Genomic DNA, 16,243 nt, shown 5'->3' with positions numbered 1-16,243 from the left:
TTATACACTAAAATTATTGATATTTAATATAGTTGTTATTATAAAAGAATAATTATTATTGATTTATGAATTAGAGTTTAAATTGATATTTAATATTAAATATTAATATTTTAATTATATATTATTATTGATTATGAATTAATGTTTGGCAACTGAATTGCAGTGGTTCCCTTTCTTGTGAAAGAGCATGGATGAAAATGGAGGTACACTTAAATCTGATTTATTTTATAATCTTTTATGTTGTTCCAATTGCAATTATTTTAAAGTAAATGCTGAAAAATGTTGTTGGGTGCTAAGGCTATGGAATACAAATCCTACAAAAATAATTATATAATTATTTCTGTTGAGCGGCTGTGTAATAAATATTAGAGACACGTGACCAATACTCTTAAGAGACATAATAAGAACATAAGAACGAACCATAATTAATGAGGGACTTAACAGATAAAACCAAACATCTCAGTTATGTGAAGAGTTACCAAGGTAAGGGTAGAGTTGGGTACACACAATAAACTATGAAATTTTGAAGAAAGAACACGTAGAAGTAGTGAGATTGTAATGATACATTAGTTGGCTAGAATACTATCTATGTTTAAGATATAATTTGTAATTTGAAAGAGTATAAATAATTTAAATATTAATATATTGATACAGAACAATAAATTTAGAATTTTTAAAATATTTATTGTATTTATAATTAATAATTTTAAATATTTAAATATTGTTTATTTTTTAATACAAAAAAATTTGGTAAGTTAATAAGAATTTTAAAAAAATTATCGAGAAGTTAAAGAAAAAAAATTTGATGAAGTCTCAAAATTTAATATTTTAATTGTTTTTTTATAGACTTTTTATATATTTAATACTGTATTTTGCTAGTTGTTCTATTAATTTAAAATTTTTTATGTTTAATTATATTTAAGTTTTAGTAATACTAAAATATATTTATTTTATTATTTAATTATTTTTTGGTAAACATTAAATTAAATATGAAATACATATAATATTTGGAAACATTTTTATTTTTTAAATATAATAAAATTGTATCAATAGTAATTAAGTCAAATTTAATTTAATATCACACTTACTTATATTCTTATTATAAGATTCAATGTATATTAATTATTTTAATCGGTACTCTTAAGAGACTAGTTAACAAATTTTTTTTTAATTAATCCATTATGTTTTGCATTAATCACATTCTCTTGACTAGTTTTTCTTGGTTGTTGTAAACTCTCTTTAATACGTTAAATTCTTATAGATCAAAGAAAATCAAATGTTCATAATTTTTTCATTTTTACATTTTCAGTTCACAATAAAAGAATAATATTTAACTACAACGGTAAAATATAAAAATGAAAAAACAAATATAAATGGCCGAGGATTTTTGTGTAAGAATATTGACCAGCTGAGGTCAAATTCAGAACAGAGACGACTCTAGTGATGAATAAGAATTTAAGTTTGTGTACAACACAACACCAATTTTCTGGTTTCTCATCAACACCATCATGAAGAAGACTAAGCAACAAGAACGTTCTCTCGGTGCTGCAAATTTCTCGAATGCTCAATCACAGTTTTTCAACTTCTTCTCTCATGTTCTTGCATTTTCCTCTGGTTTGCTCATCGGAATCACCATCATCACTTTCTCTCTCAAAAACTTTTCCCTCAATTTTCAATTCCACCAACTCTCTCTTCAATCTTTGCCTGCTCCTCCTTTTTCTGCTTCAATCTCAACTTCACACAATCATTCAAAAGTCACCACCATCTTCACTCCAAATGGCTCAACCAAAGCTATGCATAACATGACAGAAGAGGAGTTGCTGTGGAGAGCTTCCATGGTTCCTAGGATTAAGGAACTTCCCTACAAACATGCCCCCAAGGTTGCATTTATGTTTCTGACAAAAGGACCAGTCTTTTTGGGTCCTCTCTGGGAGAGATTCTTCAAAGGAAATGAAGGCTTTTATTCTATCTATGTCCATTCGCATCCTTCTTTCAACGAAACACTGCCTCAAAATTCTGTCTTTCATGGCCGCAGAATCCCAAGCAAGGTCAGTGTGTCCTAATTCAGTCGATTTTCGGTGAAAAATTATACTATGAATCCTATTTTTTACTTTTTAAGGTAATTTAGTGTGAACAATAAAAAAATACTGGTATAGTAATTAATAACTCATACTATATCACGTCAAAAAATACAAAAGATGTGAGTCAAAAAATATGAGTAATAGTATCATTGTCGATTTTCAATTAATTCTATTACATTTTTATGAAATTTGGTTTATGTCATGAGTTTTCCTACATAATTTATCTGTTGTGTATATAAAATATATCGATGATTAATAATTTTAAAATTTTAAAATAATGATCAAGAGAGAATAATATCAAAAATTCTACTAGAAATTCTGGAATCACATTTCATGTGTTCTGTTCTGTATTTTCTTTTCATTCTAGGAGATCCAAAATTCCAGTTTTTCATGTCATAAGCAAATCTGCAAAATTTTGTTTGAAATGTTTGGACAACAAGTTCATGAATTACGATTGACTTGTGTTTTCTGTTAACGTACTCAAAGTGCAAGAATTATAATTGAGCGTGTCATAAAACTAAGAATATTTTCCCATTTTGTGCTATATTTTCCAACGACAGTAACCTTTTGGTATTCCACTACTTTAATGAGACAGCGCAAAAAAACCGTTTTTCATTTTATGTCAAACATGAGGTGCGCCTCAATAAACTCCTTATTTAACGGTCTCCTCGTTACCATTACCATGTGTTGTTTCTCTGTTTTTGAAGTCTCCAATAAAAAGAAAAAGAAAACTACAAATATGAAAAGAAAATTAAAATTATTCAAGGAATTTTAATGTTCACTACACATAGTTGATATATATTATTGGCAGATAAGTACTTTTGAACTGAAGTTATTAACAAAAATCAACTTGCAATTATTATTTTTGTATGAAATATTAAAAAATAATTAAATTTTGTTGGACCTGAAAATTCTAACTCGGGTAACGCCTGTCTGCATGAACCTGAACAGTGATTAGAATTTGAAATTTGTTCCAATTAGAGATGAACACAGTATTATGAGTTTTATGTAATACCTTATTTTAAAAGTCATTCATGGTCAGCACTAGAGGTACCAGCTAAGACTATGCTTACGAACATTTAATTTTCAAGTCATACTTCGGAACGAGAAATTTTTTTCATATTCCCAGTGCAGTTGTTGGTCAAATATTTTTCTTTTTTTCTGGAATTCCCATTTTCCAATTTTGATGACTTGTATTACTCCCTTTATTTCACTTTAGACTTTTAATATTTTTTAATTGAGGCATTGCAAACTACAAATCGTGAAAGAATAACCCTTTATATCTCTCGTCATGTTTTCATTAAACCGTGTACATTAAATAAGAATATAGAAAAAATTTATTGAATGAATATGATGATGCAGGAGGTAAGATGGGGCGAGTTCAACATTGTAGGGGCAGAGAGGCGTCTACTAGCCAATGCTCTGCTCGACTTCTCCAACCAACGTTTTGTTCTTCTCTCAGAATCATGCATTCCTCTCTTCAACTTCTCAACCGTCTATAACTACCTCATCAACTCAACCACCACCTTCGTGGAGTCCTACGATCTTCCAGGTCCAGTGGGGAGAGGCAGGTACAGTCCCAGAATGAAACCACTGCTTACGCTTTCTCAGTGGAGAAAAGGCTCCCAATGGTTCCAAATAGACCGTGCCCTTGCCACCGAGATTGTCTCCGACCAACTATACTTCCCCCTGTTCAACAAACATTGCAGAAATGGATGCTACGGTGATGAACACTACTTGCCGACTTTTGTCACCATCAAGTTTTCGCAGAGTAACTCCGACAGAACTTTGACGTGGGTCGATTGGTCTCAGGGTGGACCCCATCCAGCAAGGTTTATGAGAAGAAACGTTACCATAGAATTTCTCAAGTGGCTGAGGCATGGAACAACGTGTGAGTACAATGGGAAGAGCACCGATGTTTGTTACCTCTTTGCAAGAAAGTTCATGCCTCAGGCTTTAGATAGATTGCTCAGGTTCGCTCCAAAGATAATGCACTTCAATTGATTTCTGTTTTCTCGTATTGTTTTTACTGCTCGGAGTTTAAATTGTTGAGTGATGCTATTCAAGTATTTAAACAAAAGAATCCATTGTATACTACAAAAAATACATTTCTTAAACAAAAATTATATTTTCACTCTCATTTATTATTTTCTGACGTGATTTAGCATGTATCATTGATTTTTGGGTTAAATATGTTTTTGCTTCCTCAAGTTTGAGTGAATTTTGAAATTAGTCATTCCTCGAAACTTGATATCAATTTAGTCCTTCATCTTTATAAATGTGTGGATTTAGTCATTCTTACCAAATTTTGTTAAGTTTATTTGACATTTTAAATGCTTTTTATGATAATATTTAAGTTAACATTAAAGCAAAAATGTGTCACACTGTGTAAACAATTCAAATATTATTATGAAATGCGCTTGAAAACGTTAGATAAACTTACCAAAATTTGGTAAGAAGAACTAAATTCATACATTTCTAAAAGATAAAGGATTAAATTGGTATCAAGTTTCAAAGATGGACTAATTCACTTAAACTTGAAGGACCAAAAACATATTTAATGCTTGATTTTTTTAAGAAAAAAGATAATAATATATTAATCAATAATTTACACCAAGTCACGTTAAAATAAAATAAAATTAAAAGATGAGAGTCATAGTATCATATTCATGTGATAAAACATGTTTCTCATCAAAATGGATGTGTTTGTAAACATAAATATATAAAGATCAGGGTTTAAATTCAGTTTATACACATAGTGCCTTTCAGTTAATTAGTGTTTCTTCGTGCATTTTTTTTTTATCATTATACAGATCAGAGTTTAAGTTGAGTTTTAGTGAAGTATTTGGACAAAATTATGCATTGTATATACTGTAAACTTTACATAGTATATATATCGTAAACTTTAATGTTATTTTAATTGACCTCAAGTTTTTTTATGTAAATATACATTTTAAATTTTAACTACAGTCCAAATAATCTTTTAATTTTACTGTTTTTAGTGTACCTAAATATTATTTGCTCAAAGAAATTGAGTTATACGTATTTATGAAATGTATTGTCACCCACATCATGTTATATTTTATTACGGAAAGGAACTTCGCATTCGGTAAACGATAGTAGAAGGTTGCTTAATTTAAATTTCAGCCTAGAAAAATAGAAAATAAAGAAAAACAATAATAAAACCATTTAGGTAAGTTTTGTTGAATAATTAGGAAGCTTTCTGCCCTTTTTATTTGTTTAGAGTCGTAAATATATGTTATAACTTTCCAAGTGAAATATTTGTCCTAAAGTAAGTTTAATTTCATCCTGCTTTTTAGGCAATAGTTTTGTTTTTTTGTTGTTGTTTACGTTGTATATAAATATGCTGATTTATATAATATGAATAAATTATTTATTCTCTAAGTTTGGATAAAAAATAATGAACACTCATCACCGTACCATATTCTCTTGGAAATGATGTACAAAAATGTTGTATGATTTATAAGAAAAGTTGGATGAATGACAGTGACTTAAATAATTGTTGGTGTCCTGTGGACCAAACAGGAACATAGAAAAGAGTACTGCGTTGTAACGTAGCATTGCGGAGAAACCTCGCCATACTTTCACGTCAGTTTCCTTCATATGATGTAAAACAAGGAAAATATTGATTTTTCACCCTAATTTTAAGATGTACGGATACAAAGAACATAAAAAATTGAATTTAAAATAATTGCCATTATATTTTCAAGATTATTATTATTATTATTAAATTATAGGAAATTTATATTATTAGTTAATAATTTTTTCTTAAATAAAAAATAAGAAAAAAACGATGATATAAGAAATGAACACATAAGAAAAATAAAACACAAACAAATGACCTAATGATTAAATACTCTGCGAGAATCCACATAATTAATATGTTTAGGTAAAAACTCATCCATCTGCAAGATGAATCTGTAAAATTCAACCATAGGAAACGAATATAGCAGAGGCGGATCTCAGTAGTGTTGAAGGACCATGGCCCCGAACTTTTTAAATTTTTTGAAAGATATATATGGTATATATTATATCGATAAAAATTAAATTAGATATTTTTTTTATAAAATATAATTGTTAATGTTAATAAATAATAAAATATAAAATTAAATATATAATAAAGAATAAAAAAAGTTATTGAGAATTATCTTTTATATTTTTTGTTATCTTAAGTTATTATATTCATTTTTTCTAATTTCATTTCTCATTCGTCTTCTCTTTTTTCTTAAAATAAAAAATATAACTATTTTATTTTTTTATAGTAAAATATTAATTTAATATTTAGTATTTTTTTTTTCATGAGTTTTTTTATATTTATTTTTTATGGCTGTAAAAGAAAAAATTATTTACTATATATTTTTCATAACCATTTTTAATTATGATTCCATTATCATATATTTTTTCTTTTAGTAAATTATATTTCTTAATTTTCGATTAGATTTTGATAAATTAGTTTTAATTTTAAATTTTTTTAAATAGGTATATCGATGAATAATAAAATAATATATTATTTTTTTAAAGTGATAAAAGAAAAAATATCCGTGAAGATGAAAACAATATAAATTTACTTCTTCACATATTTTCAAACATGACATTACATATACAATTGTTGAATTAGAGGAACTATTTCTTAATATTCAAAGAATTACTTCGAAAAGTTTTATATTAATTCTTTGAAATTTATTCTAAAAAAACATTCTCAAATATAAAAATATCAATTAGAATTTTTTTTTACCTAAAATGGATTCTATATATCAAATACAACTTAAAAACTATCACTTTTTTAGAAGAAACATATAAGAAAAAAAAGATATATATATATATATATATATATATATATATACTTTTATTATATTATTAAATTTTGAATATATTATATATGACTAAATATTTACTTTGAAAATAAGTTGACCAACAATAAAACAAATATAAGAGTAGTGGGAAATTAAAAGAATATATAAATATAAAAAAAAAGAGTTTTTGAATGGTCAAAATGTATTCCGAGTAATATTATGCGTGTAAGAGTAATAGTCTGTTTTTCGGAATTGAATTAAAAGTTTGGATGGTTATGTTTAGGAAAAGCTAACAGGAAAAGGTGACATTTGTATGAAGGAAATAGGAAGGAGCTTATAAACTTGGTATTGGTGAAATTGTTGATGTGGAACTGCACCATCATACTCATGCTCTTTTTCCCCTTTTTCTTCCATCACTTCATTTGCGACACTACTCCTTTCTATCTATCTTCTAATTCAACCCAGTGGGGTCCTACTTCTTAACCGAGTACAAACAATTCATACATAACAAATGTGTTAGTGATATGTTTGTTAGGATCTACCAAAGATTACACGTCAAATTTGTCAAGACACTGTTTCACAATAGAACAACCAGTTGCGAATCTTAACGAGAATTGTTGGAGAGTCAAAATAATACATCAAAAATTTATATATTTAATTATTGTCACTAATAAAATAAAATTAAATACATAATTTAGTATAACAACAACTAAAAAAAAATCACACATATATAAAAAATTGTCAAAAAAAAATTCAATAATAATCAAACCACACTTAAAATCCGGTTATAAAAAACACAGAGTACAATATTTTTTTCTATTTTCATAAAATAAAAAATTAATATACAAGAAGCTGATTAAACTAATATTTTACTATCAAGTGAGACAAGAGAGAATTACCTTCTACTTTATTTCTTCAAGAATGGAAGAAAAGCGTTGAAAGATGAGAGCAAAAATAATAGATTTTTTTCTCTTCGGAAACAAAAGAAGATAGGTGAGAACAATTTGTGAGAAACTCAAGACATATAATGAAACTACAACTAAAATTCAGTTATAAAAAAAACACACAGTATAATATTTTTTCTTCTATGTTCATAAAATAAAAAATTAATATAAAACAGACTCATTAAATAAATTATTAAACTAATATTTCACAGACCAAAGAATTACCTTTTTTTTCCCTTGAGTATGAAAGAGAACAGAGGATAAATAAGAGCAAAAATAATAGATCTTTTTCTCTTCAAAAACAAAAGAAAACAGTTGAGAATGAGATATGAGAACAATTTGTGAGAAACTCAAGACATATAATAGAACTACAACTAAAATTCAGTTATAAAAAAAACACACAGTATAATATTTTTTTTCTATATTCATGAAATAAACAATTAATATAAAAGAGGATCATTAAATCAATTATTAAACTAATATTTCACTATCAATTGAGACCAAAGAATTACCTTCTTTTCTACTTTCATGAGAATGGAAGGAAAAGGACACATGATAAATAAGAGTAAAAATAATAGATCTTTTTCTCTTAAAAAACAAGAAAAAACAGGTGAGAATGGAATATGAGAACAATTTGTGAGAAACTCAAACTATAATAAATAAAAAAATAAAAAAATATCTTGATAAATCTTTTTATTCTTTATTTTTTATTATGTTTAATTTTATATTTTATTATTTATTAACATTAATTATTATGTTTATAAAAGAAATAAAATATTTGATTTAATTATAATATATTTTTTAATATTTATAATATAAAAAAATTAAAAAATATATAATATAAAAAGAATTAAAACTTTGGGGGGCCATGACTCCTCCCTGCACCTACAGTGCTCCGCCACTGAGAATAACTGTTAGATTTTTTTTTTTTATCATTTGCTATCTGAATATTAAAAATATATTGATATTATATATTAAATTTTTTATTAATACAATTTTAAACTTCCAAGAGGTTAATTCTTCCCACTAATTACATGATTTGTTCAATTAAACCGCGGTATTAATGATTTGGTTTTGTTAAAAGTGATGAAAGAAAACGTTAGGTGCTTTAATGCATAAGATTTGGGGCGAATTGAGTGGCTGACAAAAAATGTGTGTGACCTTGAATTTGTAGTTCTATTCTATTCTAACACTTGGACTTTGAAAACAATGTTTAGATATTGAAAAACAAAACCTCATAGTATCATCATTTGATACTATGCATAAGTTATTACAAGTCAGCTTGGCCGTTTGGGTGAACATGAAGAAGCCTTTCGATCCTTCCGAGAAGCGCGTAATTTGACCAAACTGTTACACCAAGACAAAATCTTACCACAATAATATGTCACATCAAATTTACTACATTACTTATCACTCAAACAATCATATATAATATATAGGCGAAAGGGATAAGCGAGAACTGAGCGGCGAAAATATACTCTCACATGAAGTAGGTTTTAAATCTAACTCAACTTCACAATCTGATATTATGTAAGAAATAGGTTTTAAGGTTAAATCAATTCTACAAAATTAACTTATAATCTGATATTATGTAAGAAATAGGTTTTAAGGTTAAATCAATTCTACAAAATTAACTTATAAGATCATGATCATATCCATTTATATATATTATAAATTGATTTTATTTTCGATCAATTTGAGATTTCTAACTCTCACCGATATTTATTGATATAATTGGTTGAACGCTTGTTGTGAAAAAGATATTTGAAAGGAAAAGCAAGAATTGTTGAATTGATGGTTTGTAAATGAGAAAGTTGTATGGGGATTGTTTGTGCCCCAAAATCTACAGAGCGTGGATCCGAAAGTTTCTGGGTCCTACGTCGGGTTTGGGTTTGGTATGTACCTTTTTCTGGCCGCGGGGAGAGAAGCATATATAATAAGGATTTGGACGGTTGACTTTGGAGGTGTTGACGTCCCAGTCTTTACATCATACGATACGCTTTCTCGGTTATAACATCCTAATTGCTTCGATGCTTCCTCCGACATTCCAAGAATCTTCTTTCGCCCTTTTTTCCTTTTCTATCTACTTATATAAATTAAACTTCCCCAATTCCACACTTCACACACTTTCATTTTCTGCTACAAAATGCAAACCTCCTCCTCGTTCTAGTTACACCAACCTCTTATATTCCCTGGTCCCCCAAGATCTCTTCAAACAAAACCAAAAAACAAAAATGGCTGCCAAACGGTTTTTGGATGATTCTGATCAAGATAACAATGGTGATAAACGGATGAGACCTACAACAAGACCTTCTTTTGCCTCGTACGTTCCGTTTAACCAACTTCATGTGTTGTAAAACTTCTTATTACTGTATCATTGCTACCTTCAACTAAACCAATCTTCTTCACAGGGTAATAGGAGAAGTCGTCATGGTGAAGAACCTGCAGAACCTTTTCTCGGGCTTGGAACCCTTGCTTAGGAGAGTGGTAAGTGATCATCAATATGTACCCTATGGCAACAGTGGAATTCTCTGATTTAGAAAGTTTTGCTTCGATAGTTAAAAGGCTTATCCATTAATTTTTGTCAGGTGAACGAAGAGATGGAGCGAGTGATCGGGCATTGTGTTCCGCGTTCAATGACCAGGTCCCCTTCGTTGAGGATCCAAGCATTGGAGCAACCAACAAGCTACGAACTCATGTTCGAGAAGAAGCTAATGCCAACTATATTCACAGGAAGCAGAATCGTAGACACAGATGGGAACCCCCTCCTTGTTGTTCTTGTTGACAAAAACGATGGTCAAACGGTTCGCACGAGTCTCCCCCACCCCATCAAGCTAGAAATCGTGGTGCTTGATGGGGATTTTCCTTCTAACAGTGATAACAACGAGTCATGGACGAGTGAGGAATTCAACAACCGCATAGTGAAGGAGAGAACGGGAAAGCGACCGTTGCTCACCGGAGAATTGAATCTCACCATGAGGGATGGAATTGCACCGATTGAAGACATTGAATTCACTGATAATTCCAGTTGGATAAGAAGCAGAAAGTTCAGAGTTGCTGTTCGAGTTGCTCCCGGGACTAATCAAACTGTTAGAATTCGTGAAGGCATGACTGAACCATTTATCGTCAGGGATCACCGTGGTGAATGTGAGTATTTTCTCTACCAAAATCTTATGTTTGATAGCTTAGAATATATAATTACAGTTTGTTTTTTGTTTGATTTTCTTTTATATCAATCTTACCATGAACTTTTTGTTTTTGTTCTCTTTTCATCTCGCATGTCTTTTAACATTCTGGCACAAACTTACTAAAATATATAATTTCTTCTGTGGATATGGTACAACTAGTTATTTCAAAGGTTGTCTGCAAAGAAAAAGTATCTTCAGTCAACCTATTTAGTCTAATATAGTTGCGTCGGTAAATCATTGCAGAATATACACTTAATATAATATTATCAATTGGTCCAATTATTGCTGTTTCAATTTGATCCATCCAAGTAGCCTGTTATGAGAATCATGGAAGAAAGAGAGTAACGATGATCATAGTTTCCACCTTGATATATAAAATTATGATGCTTTTGTTCCGGAAATTGATTTTTTTTTCCTCTTGTGGATATAAAATTAAACAAAAACAGTGAATCCGTCTCTTGTTTAAGCATAAGTTTTTACAGGTTATGGGTTTTCTGTGAAAAAACTGTTCAAATGTGTGTAGGATTGAAACAGTCCAAAATTGCATTAGAATTTAGAACCTTGGTGTGAAGGTAAAGCTATGATCATATATTAAAATTGTTTAGAGATTGTGACTTCAAATTTATTAATTAGTATCCGCATCGTACTTTACAGCAATAGAAAAGTACATTGGCCACAGCTCCTACAATATAGGGCATTTCATTTTCACCCTTTACAGCAAGCAATAGTGCAATACTGATCCCTTTTAATTTTTATTTTGTTTTCATCTTTCTTTATTTGTGATGTTGGAAAGTGATTGATGGTCAAACATACAAGTAATTGTGAGGGTTTTTGCTTAGATATTATGAACTATGGTCCCACCAATGGAACAAACTAATAATACATCAACACATAGTATGAATTTAAGAAAAACCTCGCTCTTATAATTCTTTTTCATTGCAATTCATACGGTTTTGCCAATCTGACAGTCTCAGATCAATGGTTTCAAAACCACAGTCAAACACGTATCAAGTGGGCCTTTAAAAGAATCGTGATGAATTGATTTTATTTATTTTGGATTGTGACATATAAATTTCGGTACAGAACTTAGGTTTATTGTTCGTATGTTGATACTTCTGTTGTTGTCGCATACTGAATATATGTATTTGTTTTTTTTTTTTTGATTGATTTGAAGTGTACAAGAAACATCACCCACCTATGCTGAATGACGAAGTGTGGCGCCTAGAGAAGATTGGGAAAGACGGAGCTTTCCACAAAAAACTGTCCAAAGAGGGAATAAACAGTGTGCAAGACTTTCTCAAGTTGTCTGTTGTTGATGCCCAGAGGCTCAGAAGGGTACATATTTTTTCCTTTCTCAATTCCTTAAGTAATTAAATTGTGATTTGAGAATAAGGTCATTAATATTTTGTATTTATTGGAAGCAGATTTTGGGCGCTGGAATGTCAGAGAGAATGTGGGATGTGACAATCAAACATGCAAAGACCTGTGAGAAGGGTAACAAATATTATGTCTTCCGTGGCCCAAATTTTACCATCTTTCTCAATTCCATTTGCCAATTGGTTAAAGCTGATATTAATGGCCAAAGTTTTCCGGGAAGCGAGTTAAGCAGCTTCACAAAGGTAACTAAATTCTTACGAAATTGTGTTTTTACTTCGACTATTAAGCAATGTGAAAAACTATTCAGCGAGGCTCTGGTTGATACTATTATTCATTTCAATTGCTTGTAACTATGCAGAGCTATATGGAAAGATTGGTGAGAGAAGCGTATACCAGATGGAATGACCTGGAGGAAATTGATGGGGCTCTGTTAACCCAAGGTATAACATTTGTTCTGTTTAATCAATGTGTTGTATGTGAATTTTTCTACAGTCTCTGAAATTCAGTGACATTAATTTATGTGAACCTAACTGTGTTATAGGTGAGAGCATGGAGCAAATTCCAAACAATCTTCAAGCATCAGCAAGTGTAGCATATGATCAGAATGAGTACTATGCATCAACCCATAATGCACAAATTGGGGGCGGCGAGTGGGGTGTGAATGCAACATTTGGCACAACATCGTTTGTGAATAACGCCCTTCCAGCTTTACCTTACAGCTTCTCAGATTCACAATCTGACAGTGATGGTGCCACCAGGTGGAACTAGGAAAAAATTTTAGTACTTGACTTTCAGCTGTAAATAAGAGTTAACAGTTGAAGAATCAAATTAGGTTTAGTGCAGAGAATTCTCAGGTCCATTTCAAAGATAAGTGCAAAGATGAGACCTCACTCTGCAAAAAATGCAACCTGCCTTCGATGTGTCTGTGTTGCTATGTTTTTCCATGATTTCAGCAATCAGAAAAAAAAAATGTATGTTTTATGAATGGTTAGAAATTATCCAATCCTTTGGTTTTACTTTCATGCATTTTTTTTATCAAGTCACAACACAACAAAGGAAAATTGTTTCAAATAAGTCTTTCTAATCAATCACTTTCCTTGTAACCTAAAACCAACTATTATTGTGTTACTTGTTAATTAGTACCTGATTAATTGAATTTATATATAGTATTTAAATATAATAAACAAATAGTCTTTTACTTGTTAATTATTTAAATATAAAACCAACCATTCGGGTTGTCGGGCCCGACGACTCGAACGTGCCCGATGACATGTACGGGCCCGACGACCCGAATGGGCCCAATGAACCCGACGACCCTGACGTGCCAAACGATCCGAACGGGCCCGACGACCGAACGGACTCGACGAACCAGACGAGCCCAATGACCCAAACGTGTCAGATGACCCGAACGGGCTCGACAACCCGAACGGGCCTGACGACCCCGACGGGCCTGACGACCCAGACGAGCCAGACGACCCGAACGGGCCGACGACCCGAACATGCCAAACGACCCGAATTTGCACGACGACCCGAACGGGCCCGATGACCCGAACGGGCCCGATGACCCGAACGGGCCCGATGACCCGAACGGGCCCGACAACCCGAACGAGCCCGACGACCTGAACGAGCCTGACGACCCGAACGAGCTCGACAACACGGATGGGTCAGACGACCCATTCGGGTCAATGGAATTGTCTGGATCATCGGGCCTGTCTTGGTCGTTGGGCCCGTTCGGGTCGTTGGTCCCGTCCGGGTCGTCAGGTCCGTCCAGCTCGTGGGGCCCGTTCGGATCATTGCGCCCGTCTGGGTGTCAGGCTTGTTCGGGTAGTCGGACTCGTCGGGCTCATCCGGGTCGTCGGGCCCGTCCTGGTTGTCGGATCTGTCTGGGTCGTCGGCCCGATATGTGTCTTTGGGCCCGTTCGGGTTGTCGGGCCCGTCTGGGTCGTAGGGCCCGTTTGGGTCGTCGGGTCCATACAAGTTGTCGGGCCCGTTGGGGTCGTTGGGCCTGTCTGGATCATTGGGCCCGTTTGGATCGTCGGGCCCATCCCTGTTGTCGGGCCTGTTCATATCGTTTGTCCCGTCCGGGTTGTTGGGCTTGTCTGGGTTGTCGGGCCCGTCTAGGTCGTATGGCCTGTCTTGGTCGTTAGGCCCATCCGACTTGTTGGGCCCATCTGGCTCGTCAGGCCCGTCTATGTCCTCGGTCCCATCTGGGTCGCCAGGCCCGTCTGGGTTGTAGGACCCGTCCGAGTCGTCAGGTCCATACGGGTCGTCGGGGTCGTTCGGGTCGTCGGACTTGTTTGGGTCATAGGGCTTGTCAGGTTCGTCGGGCCTGTCCGGGTCATTGGGCCCATCCAGGTCATCGAGCCTGTCCGGGTCGTCGGGCCCTTCCATGTCGTTGGGCCCGTCCGTGTTGTCGGGTTTGTTCTGTATTCGGGCCCGTTCGGGTTGTTTGGCTGTTTGGATAATCGAGCTCGTTCGAGTTGTCATTCTTGTCGAGGTCGTCGGACAGGTCCGAGTCATTAGACCTATTCGGGTCGTCGTGCTTGTCCGGTTCGTTGGGCCTGTCCCACAGATAGTAATATATTTTAAAAAATAATATATTTTTTATGTGGAAGATGAAAGCCCATGGGTTGACCCTGGCCCACAGGGCTTTTGTAGGGTTTTTGGCCCTGTGGGCTTCTTTGTTGGGGGCTTTTTTTCAATGTGGACTTTTTTGGCCTTAGCCCACATGGGCCAAGGCCAAACCCTGTGGGTTGGACCAAATTGACACCTCTATGTGTAGTCACTATTGAAACTTCAATATTTTACCATTTTTGTATAAATTATTTCTCGAGTTAAATAAATTTTGTGAGTATTTAAAAAATATTTGGACATTTTTTAATTTATAAATGTCATTTATAGAAAAATAAATGAGTAAAGAGGAAGAAAAAGAAAAATATGGAGATCGTTGTTTTTATTTTGGATCTAATTTTGGACCCAGTCCTTCTTTATTGTTTTTGTGCGCCATTTATTTTTTTCTCACCCAATTTAGGGTTCAACTTGCTCTGTCCTATAAAAATGTTCATTTATCTATTTTATTCTAAATATAACTTTTATATTTTAGAATATATTTCCAAAATTAAAAGAATGGACCAAAACTTGTATAGAATATAAAAGAAATACTAGTCAATTTATCCAATTGAATAAGTTTATCTTTCGTTCTAAACGAATGGACCATCTTATTCGTTTTAAACACGTTTAGATTTAGTGAACAAGCAAAACAAAAAATTAATAGTAATATTACAAATAAAAAACAAATGGTTAAAGAGACGGAAAACCCAAAAATTTGGTTACGAAGTTTGGCAAATAATTCCTACATCTTTGGGCTCAATAATGCAAGCTCAACCAAAAGATAAGAACTTATAATTGTTCAAATTTCCTTCCTTCTCACCTACTCGTGTAAGACCCCAAACAAAATCTACTTATTTTCTCTACCTCTATGTAATTTGTCAACAAACCCTAATATGTATTTAAAACTCTAACAAACACTTCAACTTTGGTAAACGACCTATAGTTTACTCTCAAAAAATGTGAGATTTTTTTTCTGTTTATGGAAACATCTTTTATTTCAGTAAAAATGTTATTTGAAATTTGGTTCACATTTTTTGTTGTGTTAGAGGCATTTATGTCCGATATCACTTAAAAATAGGACATATTTATAATATATAAGTAATACAAACTAAGTTTATTTAATAAGATTGAATTAAATTTAAAAACTCAATTTCTAAGATAATATTATAGTCATCCAAAATCTATTCTAATATATTTGTTGTTTATTAGGATTATCGAGTCTTCATTAT

At 32.4% G+C, this 16,243-nt stretch overlaps 2 protein-coding genes across 2 annotated transcripts; both read left to right on the top strand.

Moving 5' to 3' along the window:
• Positions 1 to 1,395: 1,395 nt before the first annotated feature.
• On the top strand, positions 1,396 to 4,221 carry LOC114179019 (glycosyltransferase BC10-like). The gene is made up of 2 exons (XM_028065201.1): positions 1,396 to 2,048; positions 3,444 to 4,221. Exons 1-2 carry the CDS (start codon positions 1,509 to 1,511, stop codon positions 4,083 to 4,085), a joined length of 1,182 nt encoding a protein of 393 aa, XP_027921002.1. The 5' UTR covers positions 1,396 to 1,508; the 3' UTR covers positions 4,086 to 4,221.
• Positions 4,222 to 9,937: 5,716 nt separating this feature from the next.
• On the top strand, positions 9,938 to 13,420 carry LOC114178931 (protein SAR DEFICIENT 1-like). Its single transcript, XM_028065081.1, has 7 exons — positions 9,938 to 10,162; positions 10,251 to 10,326; positions 10,428 to 10,986; positions 12,202 to 12,362; positions 12,452 to 12,646; positions 12,763 to 12,844; positions 12,946 to 13,420. The coding sequence occupies exons 1-7, from the start codon at positions 10,074 to 10,076 to the stop codon at positions 13,170 to 13,172; spliced, it is 1,389 nt and encodes a 462-aa protein (XP_027920882.1). The 5' UTR covers positions 9,938 to 10,073; the 3' UTR covers positions 13,173 to 13,420.
• Positions 13,421 to 16,243: the final 2,823 nt, after the last annotated feature.

Source organism: Vigna unguiculata, chromosome 3 (assembly GCF_004118075.2).
Source record: "Vigna unguiculata cultivar IT97K-499-35 chromosome 3, ASM411807v1, whole genome shotgun sequence".
In the NCBI taxonomy this organism is placed as follows: Eukaryota; Viridiplantae; Streptophyta; class Magnoliopsida; order Fabales; family Fabaceae; genus Vigna; species Vigna unguiculata.
This window is presented reverse-complemented; position numbering and strand designations above follow the sequence as displayed.